Here is a 22,358-nt window from a genome sequence, read left to right as displayed (position 1 = left end):
CGCTACACCATTGGCTGATTGGATAACTGCATGAATGTGCAGGTGTACATGTGTACACCTGCATGTATTTAAGTGCATGGTGAGTGTATAAAAAAGAGACAAGTTAGCATCTCCTCCATGCATGTTTAATAATTCTGTGAGCTCACCATTTCTCTTTGGAGGAATGTGCTAGGCTTCACTCTCTCTGTTGAAACATACTAGGGATATAAGTGAATATGAATACATTGCTTTGAATGAACAGATGTGTTCAGATATGAATACAGATAAGAATGAAGTCCACTTCACGGAGCCCGACTTTTCACGGAGCATTTTATTGAGACTAGAGGTGTGCACTTGGACTAGGATCCAGCGGGACTCCAAAAAGTGATTTTTTTTTTTTCTGCCTTTCCCCCTTTTCATGCAGGTACTGTGCAGTGTGTTTACATCACTTCATTCATCCTTAGTACCTGTCTGGTCAGGGTCTTGGTGGTTTAAATCAGGCTACTAATTCATTCAGATTTTGGGAAATAGAACCAACTAAATTTAAAAAAAAAAAAAAAAAAAACATTGCTGGCATGTACAAAATGAGCAAATTAGTTTTTTAAAAAAATACATAAATAAACAGTTACATGAAAATTTCTAGTTAAGGCCAATTATAAACTGTTTGAGCCAGAATTCACAGACCATGCTGACAGTGCTGGCATTTCTACCTCTGTTTACCCCAAGTGTTTTCCACTGATTCATACTGGTATGGTTCATTAAAAAAGACAAAAAAAAACTCTGCTTTAGGCCATGTCCACTTAAATCTAAATACAGAAACAAATGCAGATAGTGCCATTGTGTTCCTCCCAATACACACACAGATGCGTAACAAAAGAATATCAAAATCTAAGTTACTTTTAATATTAAAAGAACATCCTCTTTTTGATTCTTATGAAAAACAATAAAAGTATTTTTGTTACATGCAGCAAATGTTGCTTGGAGCATTTTTATGATAATTTCATATCAATCATTAATAAGATTTTATTTCTGTTTGTTATACAGTTACCTGAAGATCTCCAACAACACACAGGGCTGAAGACACTTCAAGAATCCCCATGATATGAGATGATAAACACTCATTTCTCTATCTCTCACGTCTCTAATAACCAACTCCATCTTATTCATTATCTTTCTACTTAGTGTTCTCTCTCTAGCACAGTCAAATTTTCATCTTTGATGCAGATTTATTTCATCTGAGCTCCGAGTGTGAGGTCTGATTATAAGTGATTTCTCTAATCTTTTGATCATGTTCAAGTGGCCACAGATTGGCACTGTTCATACTTCCATATCAGATCTGAGGCTTTGATTAATTTGATACGCACCACTATCAGAGATGTAACATTCATAAAACAATGGTGTCTACCACATTCCAATGAGACCACTATCAAGCACAAGCTAGAGATGACAGGAAGTGAAGTCTGCATTACTAGTGGAATTAAATAAAGATTTTAAAAAATGAACATAAAAAAATTCAACAAACTATGAAGGCTGGCCTAGATTAATCGTTTTCAGGAATATACCCTGAATGCAGGGTAGCCAAGGTCTCAGTTTTTATGCCAAATTGGGCTTGTTTTGGAACAAGGTTGTGGGCAGAAAAGGCAAAGTTTTGGGTGGAGGTTTTCTATGCTGGTTTAAAAATAATACATGGCCACCAATCTCTTGTTTCAAAGCAAATAATCAAAATTAAATTTAATCAATTTCTGTAAATGTGTAATGGTAAACAAATGGAAAATGTAAGTGCAGACTGTGTATCTACAATGCACAGAACATTTTCTGTTGTAAGGTATATTGCAAAGATTGGGAGATGGAAAGGGGGATTATGGGTGGTTAATAGTCATAAAAGGTGATAATGAAGCTTTTAGAAAATACTGCACATCAGATATTCATGTGTACAATGGTGAACATGTTTCCCATGAAAAGACTGAGAAATAAAATGGGCTATTTTCAAGTCTTTTTGTGTGGTTTTCCTGAGTTGTGGCAATCCAGCCTGAATGGGATTGTGCCCTGCAAGGGGTTGGCACCCCATCCAGGGTGTCCCCCACCTTTTGCCCGGAGTTCCCTGGGATAGGCTCCAGGCTCCCTGTGATGCTGTATAGGATGAGTTCTGGAAAATGGATGGATGGATGGATGGATGGTGTCCAAGATGTCCAGTTATATCTCTTCTACTTAAAATTCAAGTTGAAACTACATGTCCATTAATAATAATAATAATAATACATGTACATTGAATAAAGTAGCCTAATTAAAATTACACTACACAAAAATCCAATTTATTTAGCAACAGCTGTGTAAGTGTTGTATTTCGGCAACATTAAATGACAACTTAAAATACATAGAACTTTTGTTATTTTAAAAAAAAAAATCAAGAAAATCTTGTTTTCTTGTGTTTCTCATATTATACTACCTACGCAATAGGCTTTTTTACACTGATAGTACTCTTAGTCCCTGACCTAGTGAACCAGTATCAGGATGTAAAGACTTCAAAACACTTCTGTTAGTCACTCTGTATAAGGGTGTCTGCCAAATGCCATAAATGTACAGTAAATTTACACTAAGCATAATGTCTGGCTGAACTATTCATATGTGTGGCTGCATCTGAAATTGCATACTGTGACAGTACCTACTGCATTCGATTCAGTACCTACTGCTCGGCCATGGATACAGTACATACTGATCAGTATAAGTGGTAAGCATCAATACAATCCAGATGTACTATGTGGTGTGGATTCTGGCAGTTCTTCTGCATCAGTCCCGTTGCATTATGGTTTAGCACAGTATTCACAGTGTCCAGTGGTTCCATACTGCATAATCAAGGAATATGTTTTTTGCCTTGTATTCACAGTTGATGTTTACGGTTCTTGTTTTTACAGTCTTAGGGGGTTTTTTGTTGTTGTTGTTGTACTTCACATAATAAATTATCTGCAGTTGTATCCGCCTCCCTCTACAATCCCTGATACGTTATATTTACATGGGTGGACTCTAAGTAAGTTTATTGTCATATGTAATGAAAAGCTTACATACATCCTCCACACACATTAATTAATTAGTTGAATGTAAATAGTTAGGAGCATTTTGTAAATTAATTAAATACCAAACCTAAAACCTCAGTTATTCATACAATATCATGACCATCTATTTGTGTTTGCAATTATTATGAAAACAGAACCCTTCATTCTATAAGGACAATTTTAGCAAAATATAACTTCTGATTGTATTCTTTTTTTCACTACCTGTCATTTTGGTCTACATTTGATTTGAAGACAAAAATGTCACTATACTGCTTTGTGATAGAACAGTATTAGAAAGTCTGTAATTAGCTCCCCAGGCCTTCATTGTGAGACCTGTAAGACCACAACATGCCATTATTTGTCATTGACACCTTGATCTGCATGTGTTCAGTGAGGTAATTAGATGGACTGGGGTGCAGCTATTGGTTACTGCTTTGAGGACATTTCCTCTTGTAAATCCAATATTTTGGATTGTGATGCTAATGGTAGTGGCAGTGATGAATGGGGACACTAAAGGACAACATGCAGTTATAACCTTTAATCAACAGTAAACCATTAGGGCCTCTCAATTTAACTACACAGGCTCTCTTGTGGCTTAGCAGGTGGTTGAGACACTTGAAACCAGCAGAATGCATTCAGTGCTTAAATTAAATGGCATAGGTGAGCCAATTCATGACTAAGTTTGTTCATCATTGCATGGGGAGATATAGTAAACGCTTATTACATATTTCTAAGAATTTAAATCTATCTATCTATCTATCTATCTATCTATCTATCTATCTATCTATCTATCTCTCTCTCTCTCTCTCTCTCTCTCTATCTTTATCTCTCTCTCTATCTATCTATCTATCTATCTATCTACAGAGATATCTACAGAGATCAGAGATGCATTTACAGCATACTTAGTAACCGTCAAGTCTGTTTGTTTTTTCATGGAAGTCAAATAAACTGCTTATAACTGTAGAGAAATATTTGTTGTTTAAGCAATGAAAATGTGTGTCTGTCCTTGATTTTGGGTATTTTGAGCATTTTAAGCACCCCGACTCCCACCCCACCCCAGATTTAGCCACCATTTCAGTAACATGTAAATAGTTTTGAATTGCAGCCATTAGTATAATGTGAGAGCATGTAAAATGGTTGCTTTCAGTTTCCACATAATGGATGGTCTTTGCACCCTGAATGATTTACTTGAGTGCAAGTGCATGTCAGTTGGAGAGACAATTGCACCGATAGATTTTCTATTGGGCTTGCTTGGCAAATGAGTTTGCAGTGTGAAATGAGGATGTTTGGCTGCTATTAGAGAGTTTTTCTTTAACTGAACTTTGGTTATAGTTCATAAATACATATATATGTATATTTTATATATATATATATATATATATATATATATATATATATATATATATATATATATATATAAAATATACATATATATGTATTTATGAACTATAAACAATATATATATATATATATATATATATATATATATATATATATATATATATATATATATATATATATATATATATATATTGGTGGGATGTGATCAAAAAGAAAAGAGGAAAGGCCATAAAATGCAACACAATCAACTTTACTATATGTAACAATGCACATTTGCTAAATAGTGGCGATAAGATGTTATCAACAAACAATTTGTCATTAGATTAGACTAGATAAGAAAAGCCTCCAGATTTTCTAGTGGATCCATAGCAAGATGCTTGCTTTTGTTATTTTGATTAATTATATGATAATAATTACGTAGTGCTGTTAAGTAAAACAGAAGCAGCAACATGTGAAAGGAGAATAATTGCTTAATTCAAAGACAGAATTAAAAACACACACAATCTAATGGGCTAAATGTTTGTACTAGACACATAATAATATTCAGACCCTAAAGCAGTGTGTGTTCACATGAGTGTGACTGTAGTTGTTGTTGCTTTAGCCATACAGCCAATGTTTCAGACTGTAACTAGTTTATTCTGGGTGTTGACCTTTAGTTGAGCGGTCTGTCTCATGGTGTATGTAGATAAAACGAAAGGACTGCATCAGGGAAATGTCTGGCCTTATTGACCTGTCTTCTTATCAGTTAGGGATGAGATAAGGTGAGAAAGCATCACAGAATAAAAACAAAGGGATGGAACAATGGTTAAGATGTCTGTAATATAGGACTTAGGAGGATATATCAGAGCACCATAAATAGGGTTTATTGTTAAAATATACAAAGGAACACAGGAAAACTGGCCAACCTGAGTATTCATATAGTCACAATATATTGTTACAGAATGAATATATGACCTGCCCACATAATGCTATCTCTTAACCTGTGATTTCCTGCACATTTATATCTCTATTTAAATGCATTGCTTCTGGAGCATTTTGTCATATTAGTTATACAGTGGCTGACTCACAGAGCAGGCTCTATTCTCAGACCCATTCCTTCCCCTGTGGCTGTAGCCGCTCTCCATGCCTGCTGGCCAGATTGCATCAGTGGCAGTGATTCAGCTCCACTCTCTATCACAGCTTATAAACTCAGTGCAGAGCACTACCAGTCCTGCAGGGATCCACCTCATGGGCCACAGCAAAATAAGGTGCACTGAAGCCTGATAAGGAGAACACAGCAAGAAAATATGTGAATGTGGAAAATACACTGATGCATCTGCATGAGTGAGTGTGAAAGTGAGTGTGTGTGTGTGTGTGTGTGTGTGTGTGTGTGTGTGTGTGTGTGTGTGTGTGTGTGCACGGTATGTGAGTATGAGAGAGCAAAGAGGTTTTATCTGATTGTGTGAAATCCTCTGCAACAAATTAGTGAAATGTTGACAGCAGCAGGAGGAGGGGAGCAAGAGGAGGAGGGATTTCTCCCTCCAGGAGGAGTGTAAGAGAAGGTGCAGCTCCCAAGCAGTAGTAAAGGAGGTGAACATAGGTAAGAGTGTACTGCTGTACTTAGCAGAAAGACTGAAGGACACCTTCCTTCCTTCTTCTTGCTTAATAAATTATAAATACATTTATAATATTATGAAGCATATATACTGTATCTTATACCTAACTAACTTATGCCTAACATGCATAATTAAACATGCATAATTGCTTGAATATAGTTACATTTATAATACTTTAAGTCATAATTCTTTACAGTATATATTCATAACATCATTGCAGACACTATTGTTCTAATGCACTATAACAGCCTCTGGTGTGAAATCTGTACAACAAGATTTAAATAATAGTGCATTATACACTACCCGATTATACATACTGAGATTATTAAATACTGAGGGTTTAAATGCTAACTTGACTTCTTTTTTTTTTTTTTAATTCACATTAAATTAGAAATATATTTAGATATAAATGTAATATAATTTTATCACCACTTAAAGTACAATTTAAAAACCAATACCAAAACTGCATGTTATAATGTGTAATACTATATCAGAGTATGGATTACAGTGCATTACATGGTTATTTCCTATAATGTTATTATGAACAGATATTTTAATGCTTTATATACAAAAAATATACAAAAAAAAGTTGGGACAAAACAAAGAGGAGTGATTTATAAATGTACTTTGATTTGGATTTAAATAAAAACGTATAAAGGTATTTGATGTTTTACCTAATCAACTGCATATTTTTTTGAAGGTTTTGTGAATGTTTATTTTGAAATTGATGTATGCAACACCTTCCAAAAAAGTTGGGACAGGGGCAATTTAGGACTAACAGAGATGTGACAAGTTGAAATAAGAAGGTGATGTGAAACAGGTGAGGCAATTGTCTAATCATAGTATATAAGGAGCCTCCAAAAAAGAGCAAGGATGGGTTGAGGCTCGCTAATCTGCCAACAGATACAACAGCAAATAATCCAACACTTTGACAACAACATTCCAAAAAGACAAATTGGTAGGTTTTGGGAATTTCACCTTCTACAGTGCACAATATAATTAAAAGATTCAAGGAATCCGGTCAAATCTCAGTGCGTAAAGGTCAAGGCCGAAAACCACTTCTGAATGTGTGTGACCTCCGATCCCTCAGATGTCACTGTCTTAAAAGTTAACACTTTACTATGCAAAGCAGAAGTCATACATCAACATTGTCCAGAAGCACCGCTGACTTCTCTGGGCTCTTTCTCATCTGAGATGGACAGTAGCACAGTGGAATCGTGTTTTGTGGTCCGACGAGTCAACATTTCAAATAGTTTTTGGACAAAACAGTCGTCGTGTTCTCCGGACCAAAGAGGAAAAGGACCATCCCAGCTGTTATCAGCATCAGGTCCAAAAGCCAGCAGCTGTCATGGTATGGGGGTGTGTCAGTGCCCATGGCATGGGTAACTTCCACATCTGTGAGGTCACAATTAAAGCAGAAAATATGTACACATTTTGGAGCAACATATGCTGCCATTTAGAGCAGGACAATGCCAAACCACATTCTGCCGGATTACAAGCGCATGGTTGCATAAGCAGAGAGTGCAGGTGCTAGCATGGCCCGCCCGCAGTCCTGACCTGTCTTTGATTAAGAATGTGTGGCACATTATGAAGTGCAAAATAAGGCAATGAACGCATTGTACAGCGCAGCTGAAATAATGCATAATGGATGAATCGGGGAAAATTCCACTTGCTAAATTTAACCAACTGGTGTCTTCAGTGCTCAAACGCTTAAGTGTTATTAAAAGAAAAGGTGATGTTACACAGAGGTAAACAGTCAACTGTCCACACTTTTTTGGAGTGTGTTGCAGTCATTAGATTTGAAATGATTGTATATTTTCAAAAAATAAATTAAATTCACAAAGTAGAACATCACATAATGTGTTAATAATGTGCTTTCAGCATAGTATAGGGTGAATTGAATTTTCAAATGACTCTTTTTTCGGAATTGGGCTTGTAACATAACAATATGGCAGGCATTATAAAATATTGTGTAGCTATAGTATATAACATGCTTATGTTCTTATATCAGCCAATATCACCAAAAAATGGGGTATCAGATATCGAAGAAATATTGGAGTTGGATTTTTAAAAAGACATTTATTTTTGGAACGCTTTACATACAGTATAAACAGACTTTTTCTGTTTTTTTCTTTTGGGAGCATTGATTTCATTATATTTACACTTTATACTTTGGTACATATTTTTTAATATATTACATTTACAATGTAAGTGTTTTTTTTGTGTGGAAAAAGTGTTTCAGTTAAAAAACAATTAAAATTTAAAAAAACTTAGTAGTTTTTAAAGAATCATCTCTACTAATTACATATACCTAGCTGATAGAGTGTCTGGGTATGAAAGACATGTACAGTAGTTTATCATGCCAATGCCTCACTATTATTTGAAGTCAGACTGCCTTGTCTTCTTTAGTAGAACAGCAAACAGCAAAGATGATTTGAAATGTGCAAGATATTTGTATAGATTATTTTTTTTTACCTGATCAATAGAGGAACCACAGCAATCAGAAAGAAGGTCTATTTATTTCACTTCTCTGTGACTAAACAATGAGGAACCCAAGGCACACACTTGTCAGGTTCCAAACCCCAGAACCATTGAATAGAATAAGCAAAATGAGTGTAATAATCAGGGCCTATCACAGTAGGAATTTCTCTCATCTGTTGGCATAAGACCTTTCCTCCCGCAGTAGCCACCCAATGACATCTCACAAGCCAGATCCAATAATAGTACGCCAGAGATTCTTCACCTGAATAATTTATTGTTTATGGATGGGAAGTTCAAACCGACTGGTGTGTGTAGGTTGGGTTGGTGGGGTGGAGGGCTGTGTGTGTGTGTGTGTGTGTGTGTGGCACCTTATTTACAGTTTCACAGTATATCCCATGCTGACATTTACATAATCAGGTATCATTAATTGTCTGTTTTCGTTGAGTAAATCTAACACAGTAATTACATAAACCGGAGGGATTTCTGTTGTCGTTCCATTCTATATGTAAGTGCATTTATTTTGTTTAGGCCTAAAAGTTATTTTTACTCATGGGAGCACTGACTGGCTGTACATCAACATTGCAGTATGTTCACTCAATATGCTCAGCTCACTTTACTGGTTTATTAGCCAGTTCATCCAGCTGTCAATCAGACTCACAGACTATCAATGCATCAATGAATCAGCACCTGCAAACATGGACATGCTTAGAAATAAAGCTCTCATTACATTTACTGCCCCTGTGTCAATAAGTGCTACAGTATGGCTATATTTCAGCCAGGTTATCATGACCAGGTTAAAGTGGGAATGCAAGTTTCTAGCAACTGAGATGAATTTCATCAGACATAGCCTATACTGCATGTAAAATGTGCCCTTGAAATTATGCCATTCCTGTTTTATGAAAGTATTCGAATATCATGCCATGGCAAAATGTCTTCTGCAGTGTTTGATGGCTGCAGCATTCTTTTTTATATGCACATGAACCTTAAAGTCACTCAATTTTTGCAGAGAGTAAAGGAGAGTAGGATAGGGAAGGACACAAGACCTTGCAGATAGGAAAGATTTCCCTGCTGGCATAGAGCTGGCCATGTGTTTCATCTCTCTCTCCTTCAGCGAATGTGAGCCGGTAATGAGTAATCTCAAACCTGCAGCAGGCATGATCTCCAAGCAGCAGTCTGTCTTCTAAAATACTGCCATTGTAATAATCATTTATGCACAGCAGCAAACATTTCACATGATTGTGGGAGTATATGCAAGTCTAGCATGCTGCCCACAGACAGAACTTAACACTGTATTGACCTGAATAGCATGTACTGCATTATGCTTGGTGACAGACCTTAGTGATAAAAAAATCCTGCCTATAATTAGCTTAGATGACATATGAGCCTTTTGTATTCTTATATTTCTATCCATTGTCAGGGTTATTTTTTCTGAGTTCTGAGAACTGATTTACTGAATTAACTAATCTACAGATTTACAGTATTTATACATTGTGTAGAAGCATATTAAATGGTCATACTCAAAATTAAATTCCAGTGTATATGATTATTTAACTATAGTGTATTTTAGTCTTTTGCTCCTTAAAACATCACATTCAAAAAATCCAAATGTGTACATACACGGTTATTTCCACACATTTAAGATAAGGCTTGTCACCACTCCAACATCACTCCCATAATTCACTCTATATTAACCTGGGTGTCTCTGAGACCTGAACTTGCCATGGCTACTGAGAACATTTAATGCACACACAACCCATCCATCCATCCTCCAATCCATCATTTTCTGTACTGCTTATCCTACACAGGGTCACAGGGAGCCTGGAGCCTATCCCAGGGAACTCAGGGCACAAGGGGGGAGACACCCTGGAGGGTGTGCCAACCCATCGCAGGGCACAATCACAGACACACACACACTACAGACAATTTAGAGATGCCTACAACGCATGCCTTTGGAAGCCAACAACACAAATCTTTGGACTGGGGGAGGAAACCGGATTACCCAGATGAAACCGCCAATGCATGGATAGACATGCAAGCTCCGCACACACAGGGCAGAGGCAGGAATCAAATCCCCAACCCCGAAGGTACAAGGCGAATGTGTTAACCACTAAGCCATTAGAGCCTGTTATTTGACCATGCAATTTATCCTATTGCACAAGCAATTTTGAATCTTATTAAATCAGGCCCACAATCATTCATTCACTTTCAGTACGTGCTTTATCCTGATCAGGACCTATCCCAACAACACTGGCATGAGGCAGGAATACACTTTAGATGAGAAGCCAGACCACTGCAGGACATCATGAACACGCATTCATTCACTCCTAGGGGCAATTTAGAGTTGCCAATACATCTACCAGCATGTTTTTGTGGAGAGTGGGAGGAAAGTGGGGTCAGGTCAGTGGTAGCTCAGTGGTTAAGACATTGGACTACTGATTGGAAGGTCATGAGTTCAACTGCCAAGCTGCCACTGCTCGGCCCTTGAGCAAGGCCCTTAACCCTCAAATGCTCAGTTGTATAAATTAGCTAAATATAAGTCGCTCTGGATAAGGGAGTCTGCCCTATTACATAAATGTAATGTAAGTGGAGCACCCGGAGCAAACCCTCACAGACACAGGGAGCGCATGAACAGAAACTTCCCCTGAGCTCTGGAGCTGCACCAGTATGCCACAATCAGACATTTTCTAAATATACTGCAGTTAAAAAAAAATCTAGGTATAGGTTAGATAGATATAGATACATACAGTAGATGCATTACACAGAAAAAAGCCCATTGTACAACAATGTGAGATTTATAAATGCTCCAAATATGTCATAGTAAATCTCTACACACAAACCTTTTACTCTTTGGTTGGAAGTTTAACACTTTAAAGAACTCACTTTAAAGTACTTACTTTAAAGAAGGTCATTGTGGAGCCATCCTCCACCACACCATACTCAATTTTGGTCTGTTTGGCCAGGTCATCGGCTGAATCAATGGGAGATTCCATCCTCTCCACTGTGAGGAAAGCGGCCAAGTTAGCCGTGTAGGAGGAGATGATGATGAGGGTGAAAAACCACCAGATACCTCCTACTATCCTGGTGGAAAGGGCTTTGGGCATGAGCTCAGATCCTATTAGAGAGGAGTAGAGAAAGTAGTCAGAGAAGGATCGACATCAGAGTTAGAGAGGGTCTGCCCATGCAGAACCAGACATGGTCTTGTCTGAGCACCCTGTTGCAGAGCAGAGTAGAGCTGCAGGGCAAGGATAAAACTGCTAATACACAAAACATCATAGTCTGGGAGAAACAACCATGCTAACTGTGTACTTACTCTGGATTGATCTTTGAAAAAAATCAAAAACATGAAAGAAGTTTACTTGTCTTTATCTAACACTGGGTCTGCATTCCATTATATACTGAAGTGTCATTCTGGAACTGTGACTATGTTAATATCAAGCTTAAATAAAATGATATTTTCACTCTTTAACTTCTCTTACACAATATTCTGTAAACATTAGCCTCATTGCTTTCTTTAAACTTTCATGCAGGAGAAGTGGGTATATGTGAGAATAGGGTTAGGAAAGGGAAAGAAAGGGATTTTAAAGCTGAAGAGTAAGAAGGGTCAGAGAGCACTTTTTCTCAAGCATTAAGAAGCAACCGTAAGCTTTGGGTTTGTGCATTCAGGAATAGTCATGTACAAGTAATGAACTGTGGGAAAGATGTGCTTCCTGTGAATCAGGGTTGAGCTTTGTCTACGATTCAATCAGGCTCCACACTGACTTTCTCACAGTCTGCCTAGTGACCCATCATTCAAGCCCAGAGTTTGGACATGACAGCGAATCCAGGTCCAGACTTCTGCCCACATAGTTTCTGCATGGTGAATTACACAATTACACAATTATACTTATAAGCTGTGATCTCACTGTTCCCTAAAGGAAACTGACTAATGATTGTGAGATAACTGGACAAATACTAATACCAATACTAATACTAATATAAATACTAAGTAATAGCCTCTCTGGATTTGTAGATTTGTGCTGATATAACATTTTCATGTCGCTATACATTTGCATCAATTCTCTTTTACTCCTAATTTTGTAATTTTTATCTTAACCTAAATAAAAACAATTGAAAGCTAATTATAGAAGCATCTATCTATTTTTTAAGTGATACACACAGTGCTGTGAAAAGTATTTGCCACATCCTGATTTCTTCTGTTTTTTTTTTTTGTACATATCTCATACTAAATTCAGAAATTAAAACAAATCTAAGATAAAACAAAGGCAACCTAAGTAAACACAAAATACAGTTTTTAAATGATAGTTATTCACTGAAGCAAAAACGTTTTCCAATACCAACTGGGACTATGTGAAAGTGTGTTTGGCCAGAGCCATATGACCCTGCAGCTCTCACCTGGTTTCCCACTGAAGCTAAGCAGGGTTGGGCCTAGCCAGTAGCTGGAAAGGAGACCTCCGAGGGAAAACTAAGTTTGCAACTGAAAGTGGTATTAGTGAGGCCAGCAGGTGGTGCTCACCCTGTAGTTTGTGTGGGTCCTTATATGCCAGTATATTGATGGGTCTCTATGCTGTAAAAACAGCACTGGCTTTTTCATCTTTCAGATGAGGCGTTTAACCGAGTTCCTGAATCTCTGTGGTCATTAAAAGTTCCAGAAATTACCCCATTGACCCTTATCTATCATGGCCCCTAATAATCTCCATCCCTGAATTGGCTACATCAATCTCCTATCCATCAATAGCTGGTGTGTGGTGGACATTCTGGTGCATTATGGCTGCCATCGCATCACCCAGGTGGATGCTTCACACTGGTGGTGGTTTGAGGAGATTTCCCCCCATACAGTGTAAAACACTTTGAGTGCCTAGAAAAGCGCTATATAAAGCTAAGGAATTATTATTTTCCCCCATAGTTACTAATTCCCTAAATCTATGAAACTGCATTCATAATGGAGTTTAGCTGGACTAGACGCAATAAGGCCTGATTACTGCAAACCCTGTTCAATCAAATCAACACTTAAATAGAACTTTTTCAACAGCATGGAGTTGGTTAAAAGGTCTTACCCAGTAACACACTATGCCAAAGTTGAAAGAAGAAAAACTCAACAAAGTACAGAACCTTCCCAGAAGTGGCCAACCTTCCAAAATTCCGCCAAGAGCCCAGCAACAACTCCTCCAGCAAGTCACAAAAGAGCCAAGGACAACATCAAAGGACCTACAGGCCTTCCTTGGATAAATAAAGGTCACTGTTCATGATCCACTATAAGAAAGACACGGCAAAAATGGCATCCATGGAAGAGTGGTGAGGTGAAAACCACTGCTAACTCAGAAGAACATTACGCCTCATCTGAATTTTGCCAAAACACACCTTGATGATCCTCAAACCTTTTGGGAGAGTGTTCAATTGATTGGTGAGTCGAAAGTGGAACTGTTTGGAACATCATACCTACAGTCAAGCATGGTGGTGGAAGTGTGATGTTGTGGGGATGCTTTGCTGCTTCAGGGCCTGGGCAACTTGCAAAAATTGAGGGAAACATGAATTCTGCTCTCTACCAGAAAATCCTAAAGGAGAATGTCCGATCTTCAGTCCATAAGTTGAAACTCAAATGCAACTGGATTATGCAGCAAGACAATGATCCAAAGCATAAGAGTAAGTCCTAGTCCTAGAAGTAAGTGAAAGTCTGATCTCCTGTTACCTGAAGCTTTTGGTTGCAGTTATTGCAGCTAAAGGTGGCAAAACCTAATTTTAAATTTAAGGGGGCAATTAGTTTTTCACATTTGTGATAGGTGTTGGATAACTTTTTTTTGCTTCAATAGTAAAAAAAAAAATAACTGTATTGGGTGTTTACTCAGGATGCGTTTGTTTTATGCTGTATTTTGTTTGATGATCTAAAACTATTTATTATAAGATATACACAAAAACAGAGGAAATCAGCAAATACTTTTTTCACAGCACTGTATTACTTGGAACTGTTTCGGGTGACAGTTCTAGTTCTGTCTGCCTTGTTTTTCAGACTGACCATGGGATTGACTTCACTAGGAAGGACATGTGTAGTTGTGCCTCCAAATTTGGTCAAAATAAAGTACAAGACAGCTGAAGACAGCTGTGTCATGGAACATCCTTGATCTCAAGACTGCATCCAAAAATGCAACAAAGGTTTAACACAGGGGCAGTATTTTGAGGTGTTCATGAAAACCTCAAAATAAATATAATATCATAGTATATGTTATAGATGATTATCAGCACATGCCTGCACTGCTATCCATGTTTTCACTCAGGTCAGTGCACAGTCATACATGATTCAGCAAATCATATCATCATCTCTTAAAAGGTGCCCTGCAGTCCACACTGCTTACTGGCAAAATGGCTCAGACAAACAGACAGTTACATAAAAAACAGACAAAAGGTGACACACACAGGGACCCACAGGTCAGAGAAAGGGGTCATATTATTTTTTTGTCCTTGCCCCACTGGACTTTAGGGGCTTCTCTAATCCTAACAGGCCATAGTCAGGCCTGACCTAGAAAAAAAAACTGGTTGGGGCTGACTGTCATGTACCCAAGGTAACGTCATGTCCAAACACCTCATCCCACAGTTTTCTGGGGGCTGGCAAGCCACGGGCAGGGGAGCCTCTCTACAGTGTAGGGCTACTCACTTAGTATAGAGATGAGCATGCAGAGCAGCACAAAGTGTAAAGCCTAGTCCTTGCTCTGAAGCCTGACACCACATCTTCTGATGCAATACACAAACACACAAATACACACACATGTCCCATAATCCACACATAATGCAATTTTAAATGTTAATAAATGGCCTAATTAAATTATCATTACCATCAAGGTATCTTTGTCACAGCTCATCAAGGTTCTTATTGGTAATCAGGTATTACGATACATCAGAATGTTTCAGGTTTACCTGACATTTCATGATAGTGTTATAAGGAAAGTATAATTCTGTATCATATCACAATTTTTTTTTAAAAATCATTGACAATTTACAGCTTGACAATTTGTGCTCTCTCTGTTTCTCATATGCAAGTTTAGAATATCTGCTGCTCAACATACCCTTTCATATGTCAAGCAAAAGCATCACTCTCATGATAAGCACAGTGCTAGTGCTTGTCAATTGGATACATGTCAAAAACAGAAAATATATCATGACTTTAGCATTATAAGGATTAAAAATGAATGGGAGATAGAACCTTATAATACTAAACCTATATCCTGTATGCTGGGGAAATTCTGTAGAAATATGAATGAGTCACTCAGATTCACAAATCAGCCAATCAAATCTGCAAGTGAGGTAGTTAGTGACCACACTCATAATTCATAGCTTTGCTAGCAGGTCTGCTTATAAACAGAAATAAGTGTACATTGCTCTCTAGCTATGTTACATGCTTGATGATTTAACTACTAGCTAAGAAAGACTTCACTGAAAATATATAGGAAGATGAGTGATTGTTGCCTCCCATGTCTGAAGCCCTTTATAATGTCTATTTGTTGCTACAAATGCAACACATACCTACGCTATAGCTTCTCTACATGCAGTAGACACCAGATGCTGCATATAACATAACTAAAGTCTTAAAGGATCATGAGAAGGGAATACAGAGTTCCCTTTCTGTTCTCTGTTCCAGTGACCAAATGGAGTGTGAATGCACACCATGCTGCTTGGCCATACAACCCATTACTCTTTTATGATCTCGAATTTTACGTTTCCCTAGTAAACAGATATTATACTCTATAATGAAACAAAAGGATGTGCAGTTTGTTTGTAAAGTAATAGAAAAACAAAATCACCATATTTACTTTTAGATCAGCAACATTTTATTCCTTTTTCAATCTCACATTATGGCATTTGGTAATGGAAAAGATGTGGCATCAGGCTTTAGTCAGAAGAAACACAACCACAGGTTCAGGCTAAAACACAGAGTACTGTCTCTTGCTCTCCAGCAAACTATGGCACAGCTGTTAGACTTACCTGCTCAGGACCTTAGGAAATAGTGATAATGAGAGGAAATCATGCATAAAGTAGATGCACCTAGCTTCTCTATCCACATCCACTTCTTCTAACTCACATAACCATCCCTCCATACCATGGACCAGCAACCAGTCTGCATCTAGCTACATGCACAGAGGCACCCATGCAGGGTTGTGGGCCTGACAAGAGCAATTTGGACCCCCAGCAAAAGAGTGGGACATGTGCTTAGGGTGGGCAGGCAGAGGCGTCTACCTTGTTGCATGAGAGCTCCAACTCCGAACCAGAAACTATTTAGCAGGGTGAAATTGTTTTCCACCACGTCCGAGTCGGGGTTGCATGGGTGGGGGTTATACCATTCGTAGGGGCTAAACCTGTGGCAATCAACAGAGAACACATATTTTTTAGTCAAAAAGAATAAACAATGAGATAAATACTCAACAAAGGAGGATCCTCCTAAAGAGATAAAGAAAGAAACACAGATTAGCAATTTCACATTACCTTTCACACTGACTGTTCATTATTAATCTGGTCAGTGTTTTGGTGATTTAAATGTAAGACATATGACAGGTAAATTAATCTGATGTACTTTAGTGTAGGCAGGGTTGGGAGGGTTACTTTAAATAATGTATTCCGTTACAGTTACAAATTTCTTAATAAAAAATGTAATTAGTAACATAATCCAAGTATCACAATATGAAAGTAATGTAATCTGATTCTTTTTGTATTACTTTAAGGTCACATATGTAAATAAAGTCAAGAGAAAAGCAATATGATCTAAAATACTTTAGATCTTAAAACAGGTTCAGTGTTTGGATTTGTTTTAATAAAATAAATAAATAAAAGATCACTGTCCTTGATGCGGGTAACATTACAACCTCAATTCCAGTAAAGTTGGGACGTTGTGTAAAATGTAAATAAAAACAGAATGCAATGATTAGCAAATCTCATAAACCCATATGTTATTCACAGTAGAACATAGAAAACATATCAAATATTTAAACTGAGTAAATATACCATTTTAAGAAGAAAATAAACTAATTTTTAATTTACTGCCGCAACACGTCTCAAACAAGTTGGGACGGGGCAACAAAAGGCTGAAAAATAAGTGTTACTGAAAAGAAACAGCTGGAGGTTAATTGGCAAAAGGTGAGTAACATGATTGGATATAAAAAGAGTATCTTAGAGATCCAGAGTCTTTCAGAAGTAAAGATGGGCAGAGATTCACCAATCTGTGAAAAACTGCATCCATAATTTGTGGAACGATTTCAGAATAATGTTCCTCAACGTAAAGTTGTGAAGACTATGAATATCGCATCATCTACAGTACATAATATCATCAAAAGATTCTGGAGAAATCTCTGTGGGCAAGGAGTAAGGGTGAAAATCAATACTGCATGCCCGTGATCTTCGGGCCCTCAGGCAGCACTGCATTAAAACAGTTCTGTAGTCAGACGAATTGAAATATGAAATAGTTTTCGGAAACCATGGATGCCGCGTCCTCTAAACTAAAGAGGACTAAAGAGGAGAGGGACCATCTGTCTTTTAATCAGCGCTCAGTTAAAAAGCTTGCATCTCTGATGATATGGAGGTGCATTAGTGCCTATTGAATGGGCAGCTTTAACATCTGGAAAGGCATGATCAATGCTGAAAGGTATATACAGGTTTTAGAGCAACATGCTTCCATCCCGATTCCATCCCATCTTTACCTCTGAGAGACTCTGCCTCTCTAAGATACTCTTTTTATACCAAATCATGTTACTGACCTGTTGCCATTTAACATAATTAGTTGCAAAATGTTCCTCCAGCTGTTTCTTTTTAGTAACACTTACTTTTCCAGACTTTTGTTGCCTTTTTTGAGACGTGTTCCGGCCATCAAATTCAAAATTACCATTTTTTCCCCCTTAAAATGGTACATTTCCTCAGTTTAAACATTTAATATGTTTTTTATGTTCTATTGTGAATAACATATGGGTTTATGAAATTTGCAATCTGTTTTTATTTACATTTTACATAGCATCCATTTTTGGAATTGGGGATGTACATCACAAAACAATTTCAGAGAACAAATTGTGTTAATTTCTAACAAATTAGCTTTGCGCAAAATTTTTTATTTGCGCATTCACCAGGAGGTTGCGCATGTGAGCAGTTGTCTATATTGTGTTATGTCAAAAGATTAATTTCTTTGGTTTTAAATGAAAAAAAAATTATCCTGATAGTATTCCCATTTTTTACAAACCTGTAATCTGATTATATTGTTTTTCGATGTAACTGTTACAGATTACAGTTACCAGTTTTTTGTATCCTGATTACGTATCTCCATTACATGTATTCCATTACTCCCCAAGCCTGAGTGTGTTAGTGTCACATGAAGCAGGAATACTGCTACAGAAACACTAATATAAGCAGCCCATTCACTCTGACCATAATCCCTTCCTCTTCATTTCCCCAGAGAACTGTTAACATGTTGACACATTCACATCGAAGGCAGTTGGCACTCTAATTTAATCGATGCCATCTGAATCACTATATCCACATGAAAATCAAATAATCCAGATAATCTTACAAGCTTATTAACATGTGGCAGATCAAACGAGTCTGTCCCATCATCTCAGGACTCTACTCCCTCTTTCCGTCTGCACTTATCCACAGCGAAAAAAAAGATTTCCCATTTATTCATGTTAAACAAAAGTGACATTGCATTAGTAAAGGTTGATTGGGCTACAATTAAGCATCATGACCTGATTTGGGTTGTGCTGGAGTGCTGGAATTAGGAGGAATCTTGAGCCTGAGAGCAAGACAAGAGTAAGTAATCAAAAGCTCAAGAGTAAGCAATCAAGACTAGGATGCAATGTCCTTTTTTCTGTCATGGTAAATAGAAACCCAAACACTGAACTTGTGTTAAAGTAAGAAATACACATTCTGTAAGGAATTCTATGTAGCAGTATTTCCATGGAAAGTTTTGCTCAAGGCCACTGAAGTTGGTGTTGTTTATCTAACTAAACATTATTGCTACTACTCATTGCCTTTAAAATATATTAACAGCATTTACTATCCAATTAATCCATTTATACCACAGTGTGCTGGAATTTGTGAATCTAATTGGTCAGAAGGTGTTTCTATAACAGCAGCTCAACAGTGGCGATGCTCTTTAATTCAAATGATTCAAAAGTTTTATATTAATTCGCTTGTTGTAATTTGTTATCATTTCTATAGAAAGCTAATTCACAGGAACTTGGAACATGTATGGTACACGCTCCACATAATGTGCTGTTATTTAACAAAGAATAGGTATAATAATTGATATGGTGGAGTTTGCTTTAAAGAGTTGTTTATTTAGCATTTATGGAAGGAGTCCTGGGTGTCAGCAATTTGTAATGGGCAGACAGTTTTCTACCATGGGAAAGTCTTCAGGACAGAGGAGTTTTCACTTCCCAGTTTCTCACGTTTTATTTAAAACTTATTTTTATTAGTGTTATTAACTTCAAGAGAAAAATAAGGAGGTGCTGGTGATGGAATGACTGTTTGTAACTGCTACATAACAGGAGCTAACCTGTAAATTGTAACTTGTCCTGCCGATGTTCCATAACATTAATGTGACTATAGCCTGCTAAAATAATCATAAAATGTATCATTCTTTAATTCATAAAAAAAATTAGTTGCTTTATAATCTCTTTGGTTTAAAGAGATTAAAACACTTTGGGATGTGCCAGAATAGGAAAATATTCAACTTTATACCACCAGGTCTTTGATTGTTTTTCAAACAGTTCCTGTCATGTTTTATTCCTTACATAAGTTCTACTCCATATTTATTTTTAATTGACTTGCTACATGACCCCTGTTTGTGAATTTTCAAGGACGCATGAATGTGCATATGATTCCGTGTTTAAATGAATCCTTGAGATTAAATGAACCAGTGTGCTCTGACAGTTCACAGCAGATTGTCAACTTGCAAATGAATTGTGACAATTACAATACATTGGACAACTACCCCGCCTTCCCAAACCCCCACGACCCCCACCCCCACCCCCACCCCCACCCATCTGCACATGACCAGAGCACACCTAAGCAGCCTGCATCTGAGAGAGATGGAGTTTAGCGGTTTAGCCTGCCCATGAAACGAAGCCCATTTAGCTGTCACTCTGTTCCAATTACGCTGACCTTCTGTAATCTCAGGTCATCTGAGCCTCTGAGGGAAAAACTTTGAGCAAGGTCAATCTGGAGAGATAAGCCATGAATGAGGAAACATGTACACAGCTGGGTGGTGACAGTGCTAGGCATTTTTATCTTTTTCCAAGTATTGGTCTGATCGCACAGTGTTTATGGCCATGGCAGAACAGATAGACTGACACAAGCCTGTTAGATGAGGAAACTGAATATCAGAATACTGTTGCAGTTCTTGAATCCAATATAATCGTTCCCTCCTACTCAAGAAATCAGCAGTATTAATGTGCTGTATTTATACATTTTGATAAGGATGACCTTGGTTCAATGACTCAAGTAATCTGCAGCAATCAATGTGCTAAAATAGTTTTAAAAGACTAACAGCTTGATATGCATAGAACCTCTAGTAGCTAACCATGATTTCATAGGATCAATGATTGAACAAGTATAAAAACAGTAATTTTGCCTTAGCAATTTAAATACCAGCACAGAGAATGCACATACATAAAGTGCACCTCCTATTGTAATTTGTATTTGTTTAGAACATACTACCTGTTAATTCCAAATAATGTATTCATATTTGGTTACATTCCTAATATCTATATACCTATTTACGTAGTGCACTATATATCAAAGAATCCTTCAGTTTGGCTTAAGCCTAAATATTTTATGTTCATCCAGTAGGCATTACTTTTCTGGCTTTAATCTTCTGTTAAAATGTTCATTTGTTGCCCTAGGTTTAGAGTCCCCTGTGCCTCCTGTTTTTGTTGGTTAAACCCCTTCTACCACAACCTATTTTATAGCATATTCCACCTGGACATGAAGGAGATCTGATAAGGATTTGCAGCCGCTCAGCAGAGGACATTACTCTTCCAGCCAGGCACTCATAGTTTTGTTTCTTATGCTTGAGATGTTTGCACTGCAGCAACCATAATAGCAAATTGAACCAAGCTGAGAACATAGTCAGATGAAACTATTTTTCATTGAAGACTTTGTGTGCAGCTTCAACAGTTTCTTTTTAAATCGAACTATATTTGCTGTATCTAGTTGAATAGCTTTTATTAATGCATTGCTCAATTTGGTGATGAGTTTGCCTTTGAAGAGACTGACACATCATGCACAGTTTCTTTGGGGAGACAAAGCGAGAAGGGATGTGCAGCATTCGACATCAGTATATATTGCCTTTGGTGCACGTTCACAGTCTCAGCCTAATAGTTCTTTGGGTTATAGGGGCAGGAGCAAGGGGGCTTATCGCTTTGATAAATTCATGTTAGACTTACTCAGCTTTCATCCCCGGTGTCACATAAAAATAGAGGGGGAACTTAGTGAGAAAAGGAAACAACAATAACACTAATGAAAGGAACTAGTTATATGAAAAAAGCAACATGTTGAGTAGGTGCGTACAGTATCTGAGTTTCATACTGCACCCAAAAGAATACATTCTAAATACCTTATGGTGAGCATAAAGCCTTAGGAAACCCTCAATCACTCCTCATTATGTCAACCTCTGAGTTCTCGTTTTCTCTCACATGAACACAGATTTGCCTATTCTCTTTCTCTCCCTCTCTCTTACACAAACACACACACACACACACACACACACACACACACACACACCATATTTAAAGCTCATACACATAAAGCAGTAATACATGCACACAAATACATGTGTACACACAGACACATACAATAAACCTGCATTCTTGTGTTAAGGTTTTGTGAAGAATATAATGGTTTTGCGGCTAGATTAACATGCTACTTACTAATGTGGCTAAGCTTG

General features: G+C 37.4%; 1 protein-coding gene across 1 annotated transcript in view; it reads right to left on the bottom strand.

The window, feature by feature from the left end:
- grik2 (glutamate receptor, ionotropic, kainate 2) overlaps positions 1–22,358 on the bottom strand; it is a 160,884-nt gene that overhangs the window by 28,117 nt on the left and 110,409 nt on the right. The window contains exons 12-13 of the mRNA XM_053631695.1: positions 16,670–16,788; positions 11,341–11,558 (exon numbers count right to left, since the gene is read on the bottom strand). Of these exons, the coding sequence (XP_053487670.1) occupies positions 11,341–11,558; positions 16,670–16,788 (337 nt within the window). The remainder of the gene's footprint in view (positions 1–11,340; positions 11,559–16,669; positions 16,789–22,358) is intronic.

Source organism: Ictalurus furcatus, chromosome 1 (genome assembly GCF_023375685.1).
Source record: "Ictalurus furcatus strain D&B chromosome 1, Billie_1.0, whole genome shotgun sequence".
Classification (NCBI taxonomy): Eukaryota; Metazoa; Chordata; class Actinopteri; order Siluriformes; family Ictaluridae; genus Ictalurus; species Ictalurus furcatus.
Note: the sequence above shows the minus strand (reverse complement) of the source record. Positions and strands in the feature narration are given on the sequence as shown.